The sequence below is a fragment of the Nannobrachium achirus genome, assembly GCF_963921795.1.
Source record: "Nannobrachium achirus genome assembly, chromosome: 7".
NCBI classification, from domain to species: domain Eukaryota; kingdom Metazoa; phylum Chordata; class Actinopteri; order Myctophiformes; family Myctophidae; genus Nannobrachium; species Nannobrachium achirus.
Genome location: NC_137816.1, coordinates 48,491,340 through 48,517,205, shown reverse-complemented (window position 1 = coordinate 48,517,205; position 25,866 = coordinate 48,491,340). Strand labels below are relative to the sequence as shown.

The following is a 25,866-nucleotide window of genomic DNA, read 5'->3' as shown; positions in this document are numbered from 1 at the left end:
TTCAGATGCTAAGAAATATATGGCAAAGAAGAAGGTATTAAATCATTTAAAACTGAAAACATGAATATTTAGAATATTTAGCAGCCATTGTCGTTCATGTTCCATCATGAAGCCAATCTTTTACTCGCATCAGCCTTAGCCAAACTGATAAGATGCTAACTAGCGGAGTTCAATGCTTTGTACTACCTGGTCAAAAATGTCAACCAGCAGTATGTGTGGCGTGTCTCCAACTGTGAAAAATAAGTACTGTATTTTGGCATTACAGTATTTAACGTGACCATGGTCCAAGTGGATAAAATGACCCTAACCCTGACTGATTAAAAAAAAATCTGATCTGTCACTTGACTGTCATTTGACTGGCATTGCAACCAGATTAAGTCTATCTCGAAGACCATATCGCGAAGATATGGTATTCGTTAATCGTTAATAAAGACAACCCCGTATTAGAGCTTTGCGTGCCCATGTTTGATGAAGACGTTCAGACACCTCCTCTACAGACAGTCTTCTTGATAGGCCTGCTTGCCGTTGACCATGCTCATGCTAACCATGGAGTGATGTGTGCTGCGAATGGAGGTCATGTGTGTGTTGTATGGCGTCGGACTCTGCGAGGAGCGCTGGAGGCTCATTGGGCAGCAGCAGGGGCGTCACAAGGGGTAGGAGAGTGGGATTGAGTTACTGGGACCCAAGGTGGAAGGGCCCTAATAACCTTTGCACACATTTTCACGATTTTTCAAAAATAGCAGATATACAAGCTCGCAGCGCGGCACTCGGTGCCGCGCTGTGAGCTTGTATATCTGCTATTTTTCAATAGTTAACATTCATGGGGGGCCCGCAGTGAATCCTTGTACCCAGGGCCCAGAATTTGGTGTAACGCCCCTGGGCAGCAGCAACACAGCTGCTGGTTGAACCTCTTCTGGAAACTCTTGCTGAGCAGGTAGAGAACAAAGGGGTTGAGGGATGAGTTGGCGAAGGCCAGGATGCGGGCTACCACGCTGCACACAAAGTGAAGCAATGAGATGTCCACCTATAGCAGGAGGTAGACAGAGCGATATAGGGCTGACACATGTCATTTGTATGTTATACAGTACTCTACTGTACATAATTGTGATATGTCACTGTATTATAAAAATGGTAAATGTTTAAATTTATGTACCTGTAAAATGTAACTGTAAATGTTAAAATGTCACAGCAGACCATGAATAAAAAAAAATGCAAATTAGCACACTGACACCTACTGTACCAGAGAGTGGTCCGTCATAATGGCAGTTGGTGCTAGATTGGGGTCATAAGAAGGGATCTTGTGCAATTTTTTCTAATATTTTGTTTCACTCTTTGTTTCCCCTATTCAGACTATCTAATCATCTGACCTCTACGAGACAGACTACCGCCCTCCCCTCCTTTGATTTAGACATGATTCAGAACAAGACCTGTTTTGTTTAACGAGAAGATAGACACTTCTCTTGACAGCAAATGTTTAAAAAAAAAATAGGTCTGACTAGGCCTATGCTAATCGTAGTGGGATAGCAGCATCATTTGCCAGTGGGTCAGAGTGCTGATTTGCTTCTTTTTCTTTTTTTTTCTTTTTTTTTTACACATTTCCCAATCTGCTCAAAAATATTTGGTATATTACTGGGAAATGTTTGTTTCCCACAACAATGACATTTACCTTCTTTTTTAAAACATATTTTATTCAAAGAGACAGGTTTAGGTTACAAGGATAGAAAAATAGAAATGAAAAGACATTTACCTTCTGACACATTTGCTGTAACATAAAAGAAACATGTACAAAAAAAATAAAGTAGTAGATATATACCTCAGAGTAGTGGTAGGAGCGATATAAATAGATAACGTGGCTGGGTAGCCAGCAAACTGCAAATAGACCCACAAAGACCAGGACAGTCTTAGCCAAGTGCTTTCTTGATTCCACCTGTTAGATGTGCAAAAGAAAATTAAGGTTTGTGTTTAAAGGACCATACCAGAGCTGTGGAATGTGTGTGTGTGTGTGTGTGTGTGTGTGTGTGTGTGTGTGTGTGTGTGTGTGTGTGTGTGTGTGTGTGTGTGTGTGTGTGTGTGTGTGTGTGTGTGTGTGTGCGTCCCTTCGCTTTGCTGGCACGGAAAAGCCGCCATAGTATGTGTGTGTGTGTGTGTGTGTGTGTGTGTGTGTGTGTGTGTGTGTGTGTGTGTGTGTGTGTGTGTGTGTGTGTGTGTGTGTGTGTGTGTGTGTGATATCATGGCTAATTGTGGTCCTGAAGACACCTTTTGTAACAGGAACTACCATAAAAGTTTTTTTCAGTACTTTGGCAGATGTTGATAATATTATATGTTTCCAAACAAATTGTGCTGCGAAACCTTACATGAGTGCCATTAAGATCACAATGAAGGCAGAGGTGGAAGATAAGTGTGGTACAGGACGTAGGGGGGCAATGGACGTAGTGAAGGGGCTATTCACCCCTCCACTTGATGCCCTGCCCTGGCCCACATATACATTTTAAGTCACAGATAAATCTATCCTTCCCATGCATGGATTTTATCTAGTCCAAATACAAAATGTATTTAACAAATTTCTAATCTGAGACTTATAAATCGTCCTGTGATGTTGTTTAGCCAAACACAGGTAAACTGTTTATATAATACTTCCCAATGTATGAATGAATGAACCATTGTAAAGCGCTTTGAGCACATGGAAAAGCGCTATAAAAATGCAATTCATTAATTCATTATTAATACCGGTATACTCAGTGCTGTGTTCTATCACACGGGTATACCGGTATGCCGTATGCTGTGAAGACATTTTTTTTTTAAAAGCGTATGCCCTTGTGAACCTTTCAAAGTAGCCTATCTGATAGGCATTATGCACTGGCGTATGCGCTGGCCACACGAATAGCCGCGGATCATAGATTATAGTCTGCCTTCAAAAAAGTCTAGAACACACCACAGGGTACCGGTATATGTATGTCCGAAGCTGAAAATAGGCAATGACATGAAAGAAATGTCCTTTAACATCACCCATTTTTAAAATCGCCTCTTATGGTAGCCAAAAACAAAAATATGTTTTTAAGAAATAGTTGTGACTTACCTGTCGCTTGGCACAAATGTTCCCTTCCGGCAGATTAGAAGTGCTTCTGAACAGACTGCGGGCGATGAAGGCATAGTAGACCGAGATGACCAACAGGGGAATAAGGTAGAAGATGAGGAAGGAAGCCGTGGAGTGGAGCATAGGGAGCATCTCCCCGGCCAGGGGGTAAGGGGCACAGGTCACTATGGTCTCATTGGTGGAGCTGATGTTGAATGTGTGGAGGTCAGAGAATACAGCCTCAGGCACTGCAAGTGTCATGGAGAGCAACCAGATCAGTGCTGCCCGCAGGACAACGCCAGAGGTAGCACTGGATCTCTGGACATTCAGGGGCTTCACAATGGCTCTGTACCTGATGCAGATACACATGCAGGGGAAGAGATAGACATAGAGACTGTTAGAGATACTGTAATCAGATGGAAAGGAAACAGAGAGAAAGGGAAAAGCTAATTAAAAAGTATAGACTACTTAAGATAATAATAACAACATAGTGATACTGTTACCCCTATCGTTAAATCGGTCCACGAAGCCGAGGTCCTAGGGCTGGTGTACACGACAAATTTCCAAACCCCGCTGTGTGTTCCCTGGGGGCGTGAAAAATAAGGGGGTGGGCTCTACATGTCCTCTGGGACCCCATCTACGTATGGACACCACTTGTTCGCCCATCCGTCTTACGGATGCTTTTTTATTCCATTTTATTTGTTTTAGGGTCCTATCTTGCAGTTCAAGCCTATTTCCACAGGGTGGCAGGCTACTTTCCCAACCTACTGGAGGTGAACATGCAGGGGCGTCAATTGGGTATGGCAAGCTATGGCAGCTGCCATACCTTGGCTACAGGGGGGAAATAATTAAATGTGCTTTTCATCGTGCCTGTTGCTAAGGTATGGCAACATGATTGGTGTCTTGCAAGACACCAGTCATGTTGCCATACCTTAGCCTTTCCTGAACTGACGCCGCTGTGAACATGTGTACACAGCCAGCATATTACTCAATGCCAAACTTTGCACACACACTCCTTGCCTGCCAATCCACAACCTCCACCCCTCCAGGGACCCCCAGGGCTTATCTCCCGATTAGGACACTTTCCAGCATAGTGACATGCAGAACAAACTGTCCATATAGTATGGTTTACATAAAAGTCAGTTGTCTTTCACACACACACACACACACACACACACACACACACACACACATATATATATATATATATATATATATATATATATGTATATTTTTATTTATTTCATAAATATTTTTCATCACAATTGGGTTTGTGGGGAGCCATCCCTGCTTCAAGCTGTCACAGCACGGCACCAACACTTCAAACTAGTTAAAAAACCCAATACAGCAGATCTACAAGCACCTCACAGATCTACAAGCACCTCGCACATGCCAGGGACAGAGTAGGTTGGCCTGCATAAGCCTTGCTGTCAACACACCAAGCCAGGTGTGGTCAATTAGTGCCTTCTTTTGATCAGTGGCTTCTGCTTGATGAGTGGCACCAGTCTGTCTTTGTTCCCTGGTCAGTCAAGTTCACTGGGAGAGAATGTTTCAGATCAGTGCAAGTGTATTTGTTTTCCATTTGGACTTACTGTGTTTTGTTGGTACAGTATGCGTGCGACTAACTAATATTTCTGATAATTCCAATTTGTTTGTTGTTTAATTAGCCGGATTGTGAATGCCCTGCATTTTTCTTTCATCTTTAGAACCACACGTGTGTAACAAAACAGAGTGGTGATCATTTGGTGTGGGTGAAGAGAAGAAAAACATTTCATTAAAGGAGTAGTTCACCCCCAAAGTGACTTTTTTTCTATTGAACTCAAGTCTCCATGGCGTGAGTAATACATTGAAAAAATAAGTCATTTTGGGGGTGAACTACTCCTTGAATGTCAGTTTTGTGGTGTTTTGACTGGACACCCTGAGGATATTGCCAGATAGATAGACAGACAGACAGACAGACAGACAGACAGACAGACAGACAGACAGACAGACAGACAGACAGAGAATTGTAGGCCTTGCATTTATTTGACTTGGTTCCAACAGATGGCGAAAATAGCTAATCTTCAAGCTCACAATGCCTCACTGTTTGGACAAAGAGTTGAGGCGTTACATTTTGTAAACCACGGCCTTGTGAAAATAGCAGATCTACATGCTCACAACACCTCACAACGCAGGGCGGCGTGAGCATGTAGATCTGATATTTTCACAATTTCTGCCCCTAATATTTAATTTATAATTTTAAAAGTATTAAAAAGTCCTTAAATTGTCTCTTTAGAAATGTGCAGATAGCCTCTGTATACTGTTGAGTGGAAAAACAATGTTTCACATTAAGCTAAACATTTGGGACCACCCAAGATCATTTGGAGACCCCTCTAGGGGTCCCATAGTTGAACCACTGACTTATAAGGGGAGTATGGAGACCCCTCTAGGGGTCCCATAGTTGAACCACTGACTTATAAGGGGAGTATATGAGGCTGGATCCGTCTGGAACACTGCACTAGGCTCTCGCCAGCTCTGTAGCTCTCCACACTTGAACAGTTGTGTCCTTAAATTCAATTATAATAATTAACCCCTGTATATACGGGCAATAGTTTTACATGACTTTGTGTACACAGCCAATAGTTTTACATGAACATGTCTAGGCTTTAGTACTGTACTGCCTCGTATAGCCCAACAGAGCCCAGCACAGAACAGCACAGCCCACCAGAGCCCAATACAGCCCCCCAGAGCCCAACAGAGTCCAGCAAACCTAAGTCCAGCCCAGTCCTGCCGAGTAGGAGTATAGACCGGGGAAAGGGGGTAGTTAGATGACTCCACCAGGCCATTACTGTCCAGATCTGGCTTGAATAGGCCAGACCAGGGTAGACAGGACTGCACCAGACTCCACCAGGCTGCTCCAGCCAGCTCTGTAGATCCTTGCACATGCGATTAACCACTGTGTACACGGGCAATAGTTTTAAGTTTTACATGAACCCTCAGAGGGACACTGTGGGCTTATCAAGTGGTCCATGGCCGGTTCTCAAAGTGAGGTCGGGGGGCCCACAGTGTCCCTCTGAGGGGACACGGCACAGACCGTGTACACGAAGGGCAGGAGCAAGTGTTCAAGTCCCATAGAATCTATGGGAAATGTACACAGGCGTGTACAAAGTCACCAGTAGTTTTACATGAACCCTCAGAGGGACACTGTGGGCTTATCAAGTGGTCCATGGTCGGTTCTCAAAGTGAGGTCGGGGACCCTCAGAGGGACACTGTGGGCTTATCAAGTGGTCCATGGTCGGTCCTCAAAGTGAGGTCGGGGGACCCTCAGAGGGACACTGTGGGCTTATCAAGTGGTCCATGGTCGGTTCTCAAAGTGAGGTCGGGGGCCCACAGTGTCCCTCTGAGGGGACACGGCACAGACCGTGTACACGAAGGGCAGGAGCAAGTGTTCAAGTCCCATAGAATCTATGGGAAATGTACACAGGCGTGTACAAAGTCACCAGTAGTTTTACATGAACCCTCAGAGGGACACTGTGGGCTTATCAAGTGGTCCATGGTCGTTTCTCAAAGTGAGGTCGGGGGACCCTCAGAGGGACACTGTGGGCTTATCAAGTGGTCCATGGCCGGTTCTCAAAGTGAGGTCGGGGGGCCCACAATGTCCCTCTGAGGGGACACGGCACAGATTGTGTACACGAAGGGCAGGAGCAAGTGTTCAAGTCCCATAGAATCTATGGGAAATGTACACAGGCGTGTACAAAGTCACCAGTAGTTTTACATGAACCCTCAGAGGGACACTGTGGGCTTATCAAGTGGTCCATGGTCGGTTCTCAAAGTGAGGTCGGGGGACCCTCAGAGGGACACTGTGGGCTTATCAAGTGGTCCATGGTCGGTTCTCAAAGTGAGGTCGAGGGACCCTCAGAGGGACACCGTGGGCTTATCAAGTGGTCCATGGTCGGTTCTCAAAGTGAGATCGGGGGACCCTCAGAGGGACACTGTGGGCTTATCAAGTGGTCCATGGTCGGTTCTCAAAGTGAGGTACATCCTCAAAGTCCCTCCTTCCCAAACAAAGACGAACCAACCAAGGGTGCACAAGGCAGCGGTGTGCGATGGACTAGAAATATCCATTTAAAACTATTGGTCATGTACTCACAAACTAAGGCTCCTGTACACAGTGTTTGGTCTCAATTGTGTGAGCAGCTAAAGGGCAGACAACGGCCTAGAACAACCTAATGGTGCCTATTAAGACTCTAGTACACCCTTTGGCCTCGACAAGCCTGATCATCCTACTATAGCTAGTACCCCCCTCACCAACTTTGTGCTCCCACTTGATAAGCCCAGTGTTCCTCTGAGGGTCCCTCGACCTCACTTTGAGAACCGACCATGGACCACTTGATAAGCCCACAGTGTCCCTCTGAGGGTCCCCCGACCTCACTTTGAGAACTGACCATGGACCACTTGATAAGCCCACAGTGTCCCTCTGAGGGTCCCCCGACCTCACTTTGAGAACCGACCATGGACCACTTGATAAGCCCACAGTGTCCCTCTGAGGGTCCCCGACCTCACTTTGAGAACCGACCATGGACCACTTGATAAGCCCACAGTGTCCCTCTGAGGGTTCATGTAAAACTACTGGTGACTTTGTACACGCCTGTGTACATTTCCCATAGATTCTATGGGACTTGAACACTTGCTCCTGCCCTTCGTGTACACGGTCTGTGCCGTGTCCCCTCAGAGGGACACTGTGGGCCCCCCGACCTCACTTTGAGAACCGGCCATGGACCACTTGATAAGCCCACAGTGTCCCTCTGAGGGTTCATGTAAAACTTAAAACTATTGCCCGTGTACACAGTGGTTAATCGCATGTGCAAGGATCTACAGAGCTGGCTGGAGCAGCCTGGTGGAGTCTGGTGCAGTCCTGTCTACCCTGGTCTGGCCTATTCAAGCCAGATCTGGACAGTAATGGCCTGGTGGAGTCATCTAACTACCCCCTTTCCCCGGTCTATACTCCTACTCGGCAGGACTGGGCTGGACTTAGGTTTGCTGGACTCTGTTGGGCTCTGGGGGGCTGTATTGGGCTCTGGTGGGCTGTGCTGTTCTGTGCTGGGCTCTGTTGGGCTATACGAGGCAGTACAGTACTAAAGCCTAGACATGTTCATGTAAAACTATTGGCCGTGTACACAAAGTCATGTAAAACTATTGCCTGTGTACACAGTGGCTTTTTCCTTGACCTTTCGAGTTAGGAGTGTCGTAGAGACACGAGACCGGGTTTGTTGGATTCAGCGTCAAAAAGTAAGTCAGAATAAGTGTCTTTTATCCGAAAGAATGTGTAATCGTGTTGGTGGCGTGCAAATTTCGTGTCTTTTTCGCAATCATAAAGGGTTCAAAGTGTCGGAGAGACACGAAACCCATTCCATCGGATCAGGCATCCTTCAAATATGAAAAGTGTTTCCTGCGTAAAACAAACAGATTTTTTTAGATTTTTTAATTGATTTTAAGGACAAAAATCCGGGTTTCGGTGTCTTTTTCGCAATCGTAAAGGGTTCAAAGTGTCGGAGAGACACGAAACCCATTCCATCAGATCGGGCATGCTTCAAATATGAAACGTGTGTCCTGCCTGAAACAAAACATATTTTTTTGATTTTTTTATTCATTTTAAGGACAAAGGGCCTGTTTTGACGCCTAAAACGACCCTTTTCCTTGACCTTTCGAGTTAGGAGTGCCGTGTACACAGGATCTACAGAGCTGGCTGGAGCATGGAGCAGCCTGGTGGAGTCTGGTGCAGTCATCTAACTACCCCCCTTCCCTGGTCTATACTCCTATTGGGCAGGACTGGGCTGGACTTAGGTTTGCTGGAGTCTATTGGGCTCTGGTAGGCTGTATTGGGCTCTGGTGGGCCGTGTTGTGCTGTGATGGGCTCTGTTGGGCTACACGAGACAGTACAGTACTAAAGCCTGAACATGTTCATGTAAAACTATTGGCTGTGTGCACAAAGTCATGTAAAACTATTGCCCGTATATACAGGGGTTAATTATTATAATTGAATTTAAGGACACAACTGTTCAAGTGTGGAGAGCTACAGAGCTGGCGAGAGCCTAGTGCAGTGTTCCAGACGGATCCAGCCTCATATACTCCCCTTATAAGTCAGTGGTTCAACTATGGGACCCCTAGAGGGGTCTACATACTCCCCTTATAAGTCAGTGGTTCAACTATGGGACCCCTAGAGGGGTCTCCAAATGATCTTGGGTGGTCCCAAATGTTTAGCTTAATGTGAAACATTGTTTTTCCACTCAACAGTATACAGAGGCTATCTGCACATTTCTAAAGAGACAATTTAAGGACTTTTTAATACTTTTAAAATGATAAATTAAATATTAGGGGCAGAAATTGTGAAAATATCAGATCTACATGCTCACGCCGCCCTGCGTTGTGAGGTGTTGTGAGCATGTAGATCTGCTATTTTCACAAGGCCGTGTTTTACAAAATGTAACGCCTCAACTCTTTGTCCAAACAGTGAGGCATTGTGAGCTTGAAGATTAGCTATTTTCGCCATCTGTTGGAACCAAGTCAAATAAATGCAAGGCCTACAATTCTCTGTCTGTCTGTCTGTCTGTCTGTCTGTCTGTCTGTCTGTCTGTCTGTCTGTCTATCTGGCAATATCCTCACCTCAGGGTGTCCAGTCAAAACACCACAAAACTGACATTCAAGGAGTAGTTCACCCCCAAAATGACTTATTTTTTCAATGTATTACTCACGCCATGGAGACTTGAGTTCAATAGAAAAAAAGTCACTTTGGGGGTGAACTACTCCTTTAATGAAATGTTTTTCTTCTCTTCACCCACACCAAATGATCACCACTCTGTTTTGTTACACACGTGTGGTAAAGATGAAAGAAAAATGCAGGGCATTCACAATCCGGCTAATTAAACAACAAACAAATTGGAATTATCAGAAATATTAGTTAGTCGCACGCATACTGTACCAACAAAACACAGTAAGTCCAAATGGAAAACAAATACACTTGCACTGATCTGAAACATTCTCTCCCAGTGAACTTGACTGACCAGGGAACAAAGACAGACTGGTGCCACTCATCAAGCAGAAGCCACTGATCAAAAGAAGGCACTAATTGACCACACCTGGCTTGGTGGCCTGAGTGGTGTAGTATAGTGTGTTGACAGCAAGGCTTATGCAGGCCTAAACCTACTCTGTCCCTGGCATGTGCGAGGTGCTTGTAGATCTGTGAGGTGCTTGTAGATCTGCTGTATTGGGTTTTTTAACTAGTTTGAAGTGTTGGTGCCGTGCTGTGACAGCTTGAAGCAGGGATGGCTCCCCACAAACCCAATTGTGATGAAAAATATTTATGAAATAAATAAATGAAATATATATATATATATATATATATATATATATATATATGTAACAGTGTTAATAAATACTTATTGTTTGGTTCAATTATGTTAAACTTGGGACACAGCCATGGCTATTTTTGAGTTTATTTATTGTTTTATGTCATGTACTTTTATTTTGAAGCTGCACTTTTAGTTTCCTGTTGCATTGTGGGGCCTCAGTACAGAGGAAGCCCACACTGCTGGTAAGGTCACCTTTCTGCAGAGACAGACTTTAATTCATTAAACATATCTATGCCTCATTAAAATGCATTTGAGTAGCTAAGCATGCATTCATTGTCCATACTTGTTGTCTAGCAGCACTCGTTTTTATAATTCATTGTAAGAGAATGCTTCTTTGATATAGTAAAAAACGATTAGCATGTTAGCTGCTAACCCACTGTGTAAACACTAACATGGAGGCCTGCTGTCTCTAAACAGGTGACCAAAGAGAGTACTGTGTCTGAGCTGTGGTTTGTGTGTCCCAACTTTATGTTCCAGGTATGTCATGGTGTACAGTGTGTGTGTATTTTGGGGGATTGTTATATTATTTTGTACAGTATGTTACTTGACAGAGGCCTACCTGCCATTTTGCATTTATGCCAGCAGGGCGGCGTTAAAGTTCATTAATTCTGTCTTTTGCATTATATAAAAAGCTGGAGCTTTAGAGGGGATATGGTTGTTCTAATCTGTGTAACCTTTTGAGATGTATTGATTTATCTGAGCCAGATTGAATTCATATATTATTTTATAAGGAAATGTATTTTATTTTATTTGAATGTTTGTCAGACTTTATGTAAAAATTATCCACTATACGATCAAATATCAAATGTCAGTACAGAGGAAGCCCACACTGCTGGTGACCAAAGAGAGTACTGTGTCTGAGCTGTGGTTTGTGTGTCCCAACTTTATGTTCCAGTGCTGAATAAAACCACACTCTACTGCTCCACATCTGCATCCTTGTGAGTTCTTGATGAGACAGCAGGCAGGACAGACAGGAGAGGTCACATTGGTGCCGTGACTCGAGACTCTTCTGTTGAGCTGTGGATGCTACAGAGCGATCCGGGGACTGTTCTGCTGATGCTGTTCGTCTACAGTCAGTGACGTCAGGTGGATGTGTTGCGCTGATACAGTACTAGTGGTCAGATTAAGGGTTCATATTTTTTATTTTATTTGTTCTTTCCAGTTAACCGAGCAAGCCTTTTATGGTTTCAGTTTTACATTATTTTGTGATACTGTTGTATGCTAATCAATTGATTTGATTTATTTTTTTAACATGAGTGATTCTAAGGGGGGATATTTTGTGACTCCTTTTGGGGTTGGTAGGGGTAGAGGTTTTAAGCCTCCTGTGACCTTACAGTTTAACAGTCCAGTCCGGGGGGGTGGTATTGTGATGTCGGGTGTTCAGAGTGCACCAGGGGCCCCTTTGCAAAGTACAAATGTTGCCCCTCCCCCCAACCAGAACACAGGTCCCCCTGCCCAGGCCAACCAGAACACAGCGCCCCCTACACAGGCCATTCAGAACACAGGTCCCCCTGCCTCTGTGAGTCAAAGCACATATTCCCACGCCCCAGCCGGCCAAAGTTCTACCCCCACCCCTGATGTTATTGCTGCCAGTATTGTGAATCAGATGGGTGACGTGTTGATTCAGCAGGTCAGCCAGAGAGTGGCACAGGACATTATTTCTCACCTCAGCCCATCTGCCAGTACCCCTTTAAGCAGTGTTTCCCCTTCACCTGCCCATGCCAATGTGCTTTTCAGTACCCCTTTACAAAGCGCTGCCCCTCCCCCTAGCCATGCTAATTTGTCTGCCCCGCCCCCTAACCATGCCAATGTGTCTGCCACAAGTGCATTTGATGTCTCCCATGTGCAATATGTGCCCCATCGAAAGCTGAAGGAGCCCCCTTGCTTCAGAGGGGACAGCTCAGACCCTGTTTCCGTACAAGAGTGGGAGGAGCTCATGAGGACTTTCATTAAGAGGGGGAACTTACGACCTGAGGAACAGGCAGAGGAGATCCTCGTTCACCTCAGAGGCAAAGCCAGGGATGTCGTCAGGTTCGGGACCAGGAACAGCGATATTGACATCACCCGCAACCCTGACGCCATTTATGGCATTCTGCGGAAGCACTTCGACACTGCCCCGTGCTCACCACTCCCGTTGGCAGACTTCTACACCACTCTTCCTGGGAAGGGTGAGGATGCGTTTGACTACTGGCTTAGGCTGAACCGTGCTGTTGACCTAGCTGCTGAGCGTCTGAAGGAGCAAGGGAAGACACTAGACAGCCCCAGCACGGAGGTGACTCGAATGTTCATAAAGAACTGCCCCTCAACTGAGCTCGCTATGACCTTCAGGTCGAAAACGATAGACAAATGGACAGCTCATGAAGTTCAAGATATTTTGAACGAGTATCATTCTGAGATGGCGTCGACGACGCACAGAGCCCCCAAGGAAAGGGTTTCAGTAAATGCTCTTGCTGCTGTCCCTCCGCCAGCACTGCCTGCTAACGGACAGAGCCCACAGCAGCCGCAAGCCAATGATCCAGATGCCCTGAACCGCCTTATCAGCATGCTGGAGAAGGTGCTCATGCAGAGACCCGTTCCAAGTTCAAACAGACAGTCTGGTCCACGGCTTCCCAGGATTGGAGGATTGCATGACATGCCTTGTTCTGTCTGTCAGGACGCTGCTCATTCTGCATTTGCTCACTGCCGCGACAATAGGCTCTGCTTCCAGTGCCATTCACCAGACCATTCCAGACGTAATTGCCCCAACAGTTCTGTGCCAACGTCCAATCAGCAGTCGGGAAACTGAATGATCCGCACTTAAGGGAGAACAGTGTGGATCATATTAGTAACCCTCCCAGCTGTGAAAATGATGATTTCGAATCCTTGTATGACTCTCTCTGTTCTGTCGCGCCTTCTGGGAAGACTGCCATATTCCAAATGACACAGAGGCTTCAGAGAGCTGACAGTTTGTTCTACACTGACGTTCGTGCTGCTGGTGAAGTCGATCTGAAAGCCATGATTGACAGTGGCTCCATGTCATGCTCCTTGAGTGAGGCTGCTGTGGTGCGCCTTTTGCAACACTGCCCTGATATTAAGAGAAGTCCTGCTGATGACATTGTTGTGATTGGTGCTGGAGGTCACCATGTCACTCCAACAGCAGTCTATGATTTGGAGGTGACAATCTACGGTTTCAAGCTGCTCATTCCAACGTTGGTCATCCCAGGGCAGACAGATGACATGATTATCGGCAGCAATGCTATCAAGGTGCTTATACGTCAGATGAAGAGTTCTGATAGCTATTGGAGTCTTTTGGCCAGGCCGGTTGATGTTGTCGACGACGAGTGCTACCAGTTCTTGTCCCTGCTGTCCAATTCTGAGAAGTGGAAGGGAGGACCCATGCCAGACAAGGTCGGCACTGTGAAGCTGAGACAGAGTGTCATGCTAGAGCCGTTGTGTGAACACCTTGTTTGGGGCAAGCTGCCTGCTTCTGCGCCTATATCAGTGGGGAGCACGGTCGTCGTCGAGGCAACCCAGTCAAGAGCCAGGCCCAGAAATGTGTTGGTGGGCCGTGTCATATCACCACTGTGGGGAGACCGGTGGGTGCCCTTGAAACTGATCAACCCTAGCACTGAGAGGGTGACACTGAAGAAGAACAGCAAGATCGCGGATGTATTCCCATGTATTGCAGTCGAAGAGTTGTCCCCACCTAATAAGATCTCCATCAATGTGCAGAGTGTCTCTCAGCAACTGGTGGCAGCAAGGTCTCCTGAGCAGATACAAGATGCTCTGAACAAGCTGAAACTACAGGACCTGGACCTGGATGCCTGTGAGGTGTCAGACCTGTGGAAGGACAGGCTGCTGCGACTTGTTGAGCGCTATGAGAGCATCTTCTCAAGAGACAAGATGGACTGCGGGGAGGCCACAGACTTTGTCCATAGGATAAGCCTTGTGGACGAGAGACCGTTTCGCCTGCCCTATCGCCGGGTGCCACCCAGCCAGTATGAGGTGCTGAGGACTGCTCTTAATGAGATGGAGGAAAGGGGCATCATACGGAAGTCGCACAGTGAGTACGCGTCGCCCCTAGTCTTGGTGTGGAAGAAGGATGGCAGTCTGCGTATCTGTACCGACTTCAGGTGCCTCAACGCGAAGACAGTGAAAGACGCGCACCCGCTGCCTCACCAGGCAGATACCCTTGCTGCGCTTGGAGGAAATGTCTTCTTCTCCACCATGGACTTGACGTCTGGCTTCTATAATGTACCGCTTCATGAAGAGCATAAGAAGTACACAGCCTTCTCTTCACCCTTTGGCCTCCATGAGTACAACAGGATGCCACAAGGCCTGTCCAACAGTCCCGCAACATTCATGCGAATGATGATGTCGATCTTCGGGGATGAAAACTTCACCAGTCTGCTCTGTTATCTCGATGACCTGATGGTCTTTGCCCCCACCGAACAGCTAGCTCTTGAGCGTCTGGAGATGGTGTTCTCCCGTTTGAGGAACCATAAGCTCAAGCTAGCCCCGAAGAAGTGTCACCTGTTGCGGAGGTCAGTGAAGTTTCTAGGACATGTCATCTGTGGAGATGGGGTGAAGAAAGACCCTGACAAGATGAAAGCTGTTATGGATGTGGGAGAGACTGATCTGATGGAAAGCGATGGTGTCACTCCTTCCTGGAAGAAGATCAAGTCCTTCTTAGGCGTAATCTTCTATTATCAGCACTTCATTGCTGATTGCTCGGCCAAAGCTAAGCCCTTGTTCAGGCTCCTCTCTGGACGTCAGGTGAAGCACAAGACCACAAAGGGCCGGAATACCAAGAAACGGTTAACTGCTCCACCAGCGCTTACGGCAAGCGACTGGACTGCCGCATGCAAAGACTCATTCCAGACCCTGAAGCGTGATCTAGCCTATGGTGTCACCTTGACCCATCCTGACTTCAGTGAGCCCTTCATTCTTGCTGTTGATGCGTCGTTCGATGGCATTGGCGCAGTCCTGTCTCAAGTGCCACCAGGTGAAACTGTTGCTCGACCTGTCGCCTTCGCAAGCAAGACACTGTCCCGGTCACAGATGAACTACCCAGCGCACAGGCTGGAATTCCTGGCGTTGAAGTGGGCCATTTGTGACAAGTTTGGCCACTGGCTGAAGTGGAGACATTTTACTGCCTGGACGGATAACAATCCGCTGTCCTACATCCTGACGAAGCCTCGCTTGGACGCGTGCGAGCAGAGATGGGTGGCTAAGCTTGCAGCGTTCGACTTTGATCTGAAGTACGTCCCAGGTGTTAAGAACATTGTCGCCGATGCACTCAGCCGCGAGCCATTCGTCCAGTCATGTATCAGTCACCGTCTGATGAAAGAGCCCTACATCGCACTGTTGGATGAAGTCAATGGTGTTGTCAAGGGTACAGTGCAGGATGCCTTCCGGCTGACTAACAACTGTCAAGCTGTTCGGGAAGTGGAACCAAGATCATCTGATTCCGATGCTGAAGCGGTCTCTCAGCCTGTGGAGGGCTCCATCAGCCCTGAGGAGGTGTCAGCGGTGCTGACTGCCCACAGCGACAGTGGAATGACCAGTCTGCCCGGTACTAGCCCTCCATTGCCCCAGCTACCTGGAGAAGACCCTTCCACTGTTATTCCCCAGAGTCGGCTCTTGAATCTTCAGGAGCAAGATGCCACCATAAGCCGAGTCATGTTCTATGCGCAGCGGCGTAAAAGAGCTACCAGACGGGAAATAGCATCTGAGCCCAGGTGTGTCAGCAAGCTCCTCAGACACTGGACGAAGCTACGGGTGCAAGATGGGATCCTGTACAGGGTGAAAAAAGACCTCAGACTCGACAAGAAGCTCTTCCAGTTCGTTGTGCCGGATAGCCTCAAACGCCAGGTTCTCCTCGGCATCCACGATAATGCTGGTCATCAGGGCCGTGCACGAACTCTCTCCCTTGCCAGAGAACGGTTCTTTTGGACCGGGATGGAAAACGACATAGCAAACCATGTGCGCCGGTGTGAGAGATGTGTCGTTGGCAAGACACCTGAACCTGCAGCCCGTGCACCCCTTGAGAACATTCAGACATCCGCACCAATGGAGCTGGTGTGTATCGATTTCTTGTCTGCTGAACTGAGTGACAAGAAGACAGTCGACGTCTTAGTTGTGACGGACCACTTCTCCAAAATGGCGCATGCCTTTCCCTGTCGAAATCAATCTGCAAAGCAAGTTGCCCGCCGGTTGTGGGATGATTTCTTCTGCATTTATGGATTTCCCCAGAGGATTCACACAGACCAGGGGGCCAACTTCGGGAGTAAGCTCATGAAAGAACTTCTGGAGATGGCGGGAGTCCACAAGTCTCACACCACCCCATATCACCCAATGGGTAATGGTATCGCAGAACGCTTCAACAGGACACTGTTGAACATGTTGAGAGTCCTGCCCCCTACAGCAAAAGCCAGATGGCCTCAGATGCTACAGACATTGACCTTCTGCTACAACTGTACAGTGCATGAGACCACCGGCTTTGCCCCCTTCTTCCTGATGTTCGGGCGAGTTCCCCGTCTCCCCATTGACATCATGTTCCAACATGTTCGCCGAGATGACAAGGTGGTGAGCCGCAACGAGTTTGTCGCTCGCTTGAGGCAAGACTTAAGTGAGGCGGCAGACATCGCTCGAAGACACAGCCTCCAGGAGCAAGCACGTCATGCCAGACTCTACAACCGTCGAGTCAAGGGCTATTCTTTGGCTGTTGGTGATCGAGTGTTGCTGGCCACTCGTGGTGAAAAGGGCAAGAGGAAGATCTCTGACAAATGGGACTCAGCTCCCTACGATGTTGTGTCAGTGAGGCCTGACATCAATGTGTACAGGATAAGAGGCATCCAGACTGGCAAAGAGAAGGTTGTGCACCGGAACATTCTTCTCCCAGTCGACTTCCTTAACTTGGATGAGGACGGAACCCCAAGCTCCCTTGCGGGATCGGATCTCAGTGTCGTGGCTGATGGAAGTGGCCAGGAGTCAGTGGCAGCTGGCGGTGTGGATCGCAACAACCAGACTATGGACTGGCTCATGAATACTCCTGAGATTGAGGACCCTGTTGACGGGAGTGATGTGGATGAAGTTCTGTCCGTAGCGGCAGGAAGTGTATCCTTACCTGATGACGTGGCCGATACCCCTGATGGACTTGACCCTGTCCTCACTGATGAAGTCCCTTCCCCTGATTTTGTCCCCATTGACACGAACACTGAGTCTGTCCCTACCGATGCAGTCACCGACCCTATTCCCGCTGATGCAGTCTCTTTCCCTGACTCTGTCCTCCCCAATGTGGCTTCTAGCCCTGAACCAGTCCCTGTCGGTGCTGTCCCTGCCCCTGATTCAGCCCCTGTCAATGCAGCCCCTGAAACAGCCCCTGCCCCTGTCATTGTTGCCCACTCACCTGATTCGGACTCAGTGTCCCATTTAGATCTCTCAGATGATGTTGCCCAGGGTGATGTTGTTTGCACACAGCCTCAGGGTGTGAACGCAGGTCAAACTGGTGCAGTCACGACCAGGTTTGGGAGACATGTCAGACCTCCTAACAGATATGTTGTTGAGATGTCAACACAGAGGGTTGAGGATACTTCGCCTTCGGGTTCTGTTTTGAATCTCCTGAAGAGTATGTTTGTAGCCTGAACGACCAAGTGAATGGTCGAGTTTTTTTTCTGTTTTATTTGAAGTCTAAGTTTCTGATAAGCCTTGAATGGGAAAGTGATTTATGACTGTTTTTTGTTTTAAGTATGCTATGAGAGCTAAGTGAGTTAAGATGTTCAGGAGGTGTAAACGGCATCTTCTATTGGTCTGTGAGAAGTTTAGGGTCTGGATCCACCTTATTCTTTTGCACTCCTTACAGGAGAATTTTGTGTTGACTATGTAATACATCAGTGCTCTGATTTCATTCACTCTTTTGAGTGGTCGAGATTTTGTTTTGTGACTTGAGATTTTCGGAAGAGTTTAACATAATTTAAGGGGGGTGTATGTAACAGTGTTAATAAATACTTATTGTTTGGTTCAATTATGTTAAACTTGGGACACAGCCATGGCTATTTTTGAGTTTATTTATTGTTTTATGTCATGTACTTTTATTTTGAAGCTGCACTTTTAGTTTCCTGTTGCATTGTGGGGCCTCAGTACAGAGGAAGCCCACACTGCTGGTAAGAAGGTCACCTTTCTGCAGAGACAGACTTTAATTCATTAAACATATCTATGCCTCATTAAAATGCATTTGAGTAGCTAAGCATGCATTCATTGTCCATACTTGTTGTCTAGCAGCACTCGTTTTTATAATTCATTGTAAGAGAATGCTTCTTTGATATAGTAAAAAACGATTAGCATGTTAGCTGCTAACCCACTGTGTAAACACTAACATGGAGGCCTGCTGTCTCTAAACAGGTGACCAAAGAGAGTACTGTGTCTGAGCTGTGGTTTGTGTGTCCCAACTTTATGTTCCAGGTATGTCGTGGTGTACAGTGTGTGTGTATTTTGGGGGATTGTTATATTATTTTGTACAGTATGTTACTTATTTCAGACAGAGGCCTACCTGCCATTTTGCATTTATGCCAGCAGGGCGGCGTTAAAGTTCATTAATTCTGTCTTTTGCATTATATAAAAAGCTGGAGCTTTAGAGGGGATATGGTTGTTCTAATCTGTGTAACCTTTTGAGATGTATTGATTTATCTGAGCCAGATTGAATTCATATATTATTTTATAAGGAAATGTATTTTATTTTATTTGAATGTTTGTCAGACTTTATGTAAAAATTATCCACTATACGATCAAATATCAAATGTCAGTACAGAGGAAGCCCACACTGCTGGTGACCAAAGAGAGTACTGTGTCTGAGCTGTGGTTTGTGTGTCCCAACTTTATGTTCCAGTGCTGAATAAAACCACACTCTACTGCTCCACATCTGCATCCTTGTGAGTTCTTGATGAGACAGCAGGCAGGACAGACAGGAGAGGTCACATATATATATATATATATATATATATATGTATATATATATATATGTGTGTGTGTGTGTGTGTGTGTGTGTGTGTGTGTGTGTGTGTGAAAGACAACTGACTTTTATGTAAACCATACTATATGGACAGTTTGTTCTGCATGTCACTATGCTGGAAAGTGTCCTAATCGGGAGATAAGCCCTGGGGGTCCCTGGAGGGGTGGAGGTTGTGGATTGGCAGGCAAGGAGTGTGTGTGCAAAGTTTGGCATTGAGTAATATGCTGGCTGTGTACACATGTTCACAGCGGCGTCAGTTCAGGAAAGGCTAAGGTATGGCAACATGACTGGTGTCTTGCAAGACACCAATCATGTTGCCATACCTTAGCAACAGGCACGATGAAAAGTACATTTAATTATTTCCCCCCTGTAGCCAAGGTATGGATAAGCCCACAGTGTCCCTCTGAGGGTCCCCCGACCTCACTTTGAGAACCACCACGGACCACTTGATAAGCCCACAGTGTCCCTCTGAGGGTTCATGTAAAACTACTGGTCGTGGACACCACCTAGGGCCTGTGTACATATGGCTCTCTGCTGCCCCCCATTAAGAAACTATAGACGGCACAGACCGTGTACACGAAGGGCAGGAGCAAGTGGTCAAGTCCCATAGAATCTATGGGAAATGTACGAAGTCGTGTACAAAGTCACCGGTTGGTCCACGAGCCATAGTTTTTTCCATTGTAGCTCCCTACAGTGTACACGACTTTGATTATTATTATTATCATCAACATTATTATTATTATTATCATCATTATTATTACTTGCACCAGCAGAGCGTGCGCGTATGTAGGTATGTACCGTATGTATGTCAGTGTCTGTGTCTGTTTAACCCCGTAGCCCAATCAGGAACCAGCATTTCTGTCAATGTCATTATTAACAGCCAATGAGGGACCAGCATTCCTGGTGATGCCAGTGGTGATGTCCCTGGCATCGCCAGTGGTGATGCCACCTCGTGGCGCTCTCTGCTGACGCACAGGTAGGCGATATGGCCTACTTGTGCACAAAGCCTAAGTTGGCACCTTGACAGAGTGCAGTTCTAGTTATTATTACCAGTAGACGCCCTAAGGGCGAGAAACGACCTCACTCGGTCGCGCACATGGGTGCGTGCACATGGGCGCGTGCACATGGCTTCTTTGGCATATACCCTTCTGCTCGAGTCATCACTGTGATGTCAGAACAGGCCAGCTATATCCATATATGGAGTCTGTGAGGTCAGACGTAGAGGTATTGACCAGCTCCATATATGGAGATCTAGGTGATGATCCAGTCGTCTCCATGTATGGATATCCAGGGTTTGATGAGGTCAGTGAGGTCAGATATAGAGGTATTGACCAGCGCCATATATGGAGATCGAGGTGATGATCTCCATGGATATCCAGGGCTTGATGAGGTCAGTGTCGTGATCCTCATATATGGAGATCCAGGTGATGATGGCAGTCTTGATTTGCAAATGAATTCTGTCTTGGCCATATATATGGAACGTCCATGTATGGGTATTGCCAAATATGGGCATTCCCAGATATGCGCTTAATTTTGACATTGGGACAGGGATCCCATTCATGGTTAGATGAATTCTGTTGGCCATATGGAGCGTCCATATATGGGCATTGACAAATATGGGCTTTTGATGACATCAGGGATCTCCATATATGATTGCCAGAACAGGCTGTCTTGGTCATTGAGTCAACAATGTGATGTCACAACAGGTCAGCTATTGAGGCGTTACCCACGTTACCCAGGCACACGGACAGGATCTACCGGGTTTCATAGTAAACTGCAACCTATGGTCGCAATTAAAACACATTAGTCAGAGTATGGCTGCAAGTTTGGAGTTGATACTCAGGAAAGGTTACAATTTTCATTCTGACCAGTACATTTAACAGTCCAAATATGGGGTTCTCTATTGTAACTTAATAAATCTGTATTATATGCGTCAGCTGTAAATATATTTCCCATACAGGCTAGTTTTGTTTGGTACCCATATGATTAATAATAATAACAAATTAAATATAACTTTAATTTCCTCTCCTTGTGTGGAATGGATCATTCATTTCATAGGCCTAATATCCATAAACATTTCCCAGCGCAGTTTTGTTTTGAGACAGTTTCATTTTCTAACTCTCATTAAGAGGCTCAGAAGTTATATGCTGTAATAATTATGTTTTAGGCCTATAGGCTATAGCCTAATAGTAAATGTTATCCAGTGGCTCAGGGCTGAGCCCTCAGGGCTGATCTTCCCTGGCAAGAACTATAGACTGAAAGGACAGTTTCGTCATAATAATCAGATAGCCTACACTATGGGTATTTTCACATTGATTTTCAAAAGGTTGTGTTTGGGGGCCATATGGCGCACCTCACACCTGTGAGGCTCACACCAACTGTAAGTCATGACTTCACACCAACTCAGGCCTGTCAACTCTCCTGGATTTCCCAGGAGTCTCCTGGATTTTGAACCCCTCTCCTGGGAGTCTCCTGGATTGGCAAATCTCCTGGATTTCTCCTGGATTTTGTATCAAACTCCCAAAATTCACCAGAACACAGGAAATTACATCTACTATGTTAAAATGTTTCTGGGGGAGGACCCCCAGACCCCCCGCTTTAGGGGTGGGGGCAATGCATGCAAGAAAGATCATACAGATATTCACTTAAGTAATGACTTAAAGATGAGAAATCATTATTAAAGATGTCCTTTTGCTTCAGTCATCAAATCTGTACAACAACATTTGGCATTTTAAGGCTGAAATTGTACCCATGCTAGTAAAGTAAGCCTGATAAATGTATCAAACATGCACAAAATTCAACAGAACACAGGAAAAAATATCTATTAATACGTTTTGGGGAGAGGACCCCCCAGACCCCGGTTGGGGAGTTCCGCGCGCCCCCCAAAAATAAATCTCCTGGATTCTGACAGTCCAATGTTGACAACCCTGACCAACTTATGAGTCATGAGTCCACTAGCCGAGTAGAGGACCCCCAAATTGACACTTATTAGATTTTTACAGTGATTTTCAACCATTTTATTAGGCCTTTATTGTAAAATGAATGTTAATTTAAGTGTACAAATGGAACCAAATTTGGTTTCTAACTATCATTTAGTTGGGGACCCCCTTGAACTCCCTCGAGGACCACTTTGAGAACCACTGCACTGGCCTAATAGTTTAGACAGCCTAGATAGAAGATAACAAAACATGTAGCCTACCTATCAGCTGACAACGCTGTAAGAGTGAACACGGACACTCCAACCGAAGTAAGTTGAATAAAAGGGATGACTTTACAGCCCAGTCTACCGAACAGCCAGTTCTCCGCTACGTGGAGGCTTGCGTCCACTGGTGCGCAGGTGACCAGCAGCAAAACGTCCCCAAGCGCCAGACTGATCATGAAAAGGTTGGGAATGTTCCGAATAGTAGATTTCGCAGAGCTAAACGTCTTGATGAGAGTGATGTTACCGATCAGTCCAACGGTAATAATCACGCCATAAACTGAAGCGATGGCAACACCGACCACATTAACTGCTTTAAATTCTAGAGCGCATGTGTATGGACTAGTTGAACTTGAATTCGTTTTCATCTCATTGCTATAGCTATAAACTTAAGCGTAATGGCCTATTTCTGTATAAAGCAAAGCTTCTCACTACTTAGCGAGAGTGCTGGTGCTGCGAGTGCGATGCCGCTGTGGCTGCGCATCCCCTGCAGCCTATGGTTTACTTTAAACCACTACTTGTCAGTTGTCACAGTTCATGATCTAGTGTCTGGACCCCATCGAGAGACACGTTACCCCCTGGATCTGTTTAGTCCACATTTTAGGGAAAGGGAAATAGTCATAATACAGACAGTCATGTCTCTGCTGTCGGGCCGAAACCTCCTTACTCCAAAATGTTCGTTTTCGGGAAAATGAGCTCAAGAGTAGACCTATAGGAGGTTTTGAGTTTTGACCGAAGGGCTTTTTATTACCTTTCATTGGTTCAATATTATTTTAACCAACACTCAGATGTAAAGGGTGTTTAATAGCCATGATTTACGCCAAAAATAAATAAATAAATAAAAAACTCAAAAATGGAGTTAAGAGGTTTTGGCCAGACAGTGACGATATATTACTTTACATCATAGGAATTTCATTATCAGCCATATTTACAGAGATATGTAAATATAACCAATTACCATGACAATATCATGGTCAGTATAATTTCAGTATCATGTCAGTAGGCTGTATCATGCCAGTATCCTGGTGAGTATGCTATAAACCTTTTTTTTTTTAACTCTATGCAAATGAAGCCTTGCTTATTGTAGGCTATTGGTGTATATTAGGCCTACCTTGTTTATTGTAAATCGCTCTGGATTAAGAGCGTCTGCTAAATGCGTAAATTGTAAATTGTATTGTTTGGTATTGACTTACTTATGCAGCAAGCAATTATTGTTTTGTTGAACTTGTCAGTGTGTCCTGTAAAAGGAACAGTAGGCCTACTAGCGTTTATAACTGAACTCTCAAGGGGAGTAGACAGCACAACAGCGACACCTACTGATTTGTCGCTGTTGTCGCTGTTGTCGCTGCTGATTTGTACCCTGTATATATATATAAAATGTCACAATGCGACATAGCTCTGTTACAATGCTGTACCCCCTCCAACTATAGGTCTATATGTTCCCCATTTTCAACTGTTTTTTATTGTATTTGTGATACTTGCTTTGGCAATGTAAACGTATTTTTCTCATGCCAATAAAGCTCCTTTGATTTGTTTTTGCCAAATCTGTAATGTCAGCACTGCACTGCACGGATTAGGGTCAAATTGAAACGTGTGTTGTTGTTATTTGTTGCTTTGCTCTCTTCCATCCAGTCATGATAACATACATTTAATAACTGTTAGGTTCACTAAACGAGTCATAATGACTAAACGTCATTATTCCTGAATGAAAGCTAAGGTTCAGGGACTGGAGCACTGAGCAGTCGCTCCTGAATACGCACACGCACAGACACGCACGCACGCACGCACGCACGCACGCACGCGCGCGCACGCACACACACACACACACACACACACACACACACACACACACACACACACACACACACACGCTGCGCGCGCGCGCCAGGCTTTCCGCAGCACCCGTGGGAAGCCTGGTTTCCATCGCCAATCAACCAGTGTGATCCCTTATTATTATAGCTCTATGGTGTGATCCGGTCTAGAGCCAGGCCTACTGTATCCGGTCATTTACACGCACACATATGGAAGAAACGTTTCTGTATCCGGTACATAGACCCGGACCGGATCAGCAACTTGATCCCAGTCTACGCACGACGCGTATTTGGAATTGACACCAGGCCTCCAGGGAAACCCCGCCCACCGAAGCTTTTGATTGGCTGAAGCGGAGCTAGGGAGCGCTCAATTGTAGTCGCTTGGACAGGGCGTTTATCGTGGGCTTGCCCAGGCCTTACGGCCTGGGCATAAATATAACGATTGCATTCACCACGGCTTCGTAACCACGGCTTCGGGGGCGAAGAGCAGGACCAAGGTCCGCTGGCCTGCGCGCCGCTTGCAGTGTCGTGGACAATCGAGCGGCTCCGTCTGGAGGCCTGGTGTCAATTCCAAATACGCGTCTAGGACCCACCCGGCGCTTTTATCTTGAAAACACCCATATCGGAAGTGTAAATGTCAAAATGACCGTTGTGTAAACAGACCAGCGTTGATCCTACAGCTGTCATTGGATTCTACATTATCTTCATACCTCACATAATAATATAATCTGTGACCAACATTCTAGGTGAGTTTTACACTATTACATAGAATGAATAAAAGGCTGCGTGCAGCATTGACAGACGTTAAAGTGCACTATAAACATTAGCGGCGTCTTGGCTAATGCTATAGCTACACTTAACTCTATTATAGTTGGAGGTGATGACAGTAAGACAGCTTTACATTAAAAAACAGACATTATGCCCTGATCAGTTAAAGCTTGAAGTAGACATTTAAACCTTAATGTCAGTAAACGCTGGCTATAGCCTTCTATCGTGTTATTGAGCACGAACACTGACTAATATTTCTGTGTTATTGTGTATTCACAAATTATTCTGATGGCCAGTGGTAGAAAAAGTACAATTTTTTTGTTTTACTAAAGTAAAAGTATCAATACTGCAATATAGAAATACTCTGTTACAAGTGAAAGTCCGGAATTCATGTAGTGGAGTAGAAGTGAAAGTTTAGACAATTGGAAATACTCCAGTAAAGTAAAAGCACCTCGAACTTGAATAAATGCTCTTAGTTACTTTCCACTATATGATTTGTTTTTCCTCTTCATTCATGTTACAAAATATAGGATTTTGTCATCATTCATTTGAAGCAATACTCATATATTACTGCAGGGTGCCATGTTGTTTACTTGGGATTATATCTGTCGTGTTGATACTAGGATATCGTGCCAAAC

The 25,866-nt window shown here is 45.8% G+C and overlaps 2 protein-coding genes across 2 annotated transcripts in view; one reads left to right on the top strand and one right to left on the bottom strand.

The window, feature by feature from the left end:
* Window positions 1-491: 491 nt before the first annotated feature.
* Window positions 492-23,017, bottom strand: LOC308288804 (gastrin-releasing peptide receptor-like; the record flags this gene model as incomplete). Its single annotated transcript, XM_080730281.1, has 5 exons — window positions 492-621; window positions 873-1,024; window positions 1,814-1,927; window positions 3,077-3,425; window positions 22,650-23,017. The coding sequence occupies 5 exons, from the start codon at window positions 23,015-23,017 to the stop codon at window positions 492-494; spliced, it is 1,113 nt and encodes a 370-aa protein (XP_080586407.1).
* A 2,049-nt stretch (window positions 23,018-25,066) lies between these two features.
* Window positions 25,067-25,866, top strand: part of pdpr (pyruvate dehydrogenase phosphatase regulatory subunit) — a 35,707-nt gene continuing 34,907 nt past the window's right edge. The window contains exon 1 of the mRNA XM_080729434.1: window positions 25,067-25,206. The gene's annotated coding sequence lies outside the window, so the exon portion shown is untranslated. The remainder of the gene's footprint in view (window positions 25,207-25,866) is intronic.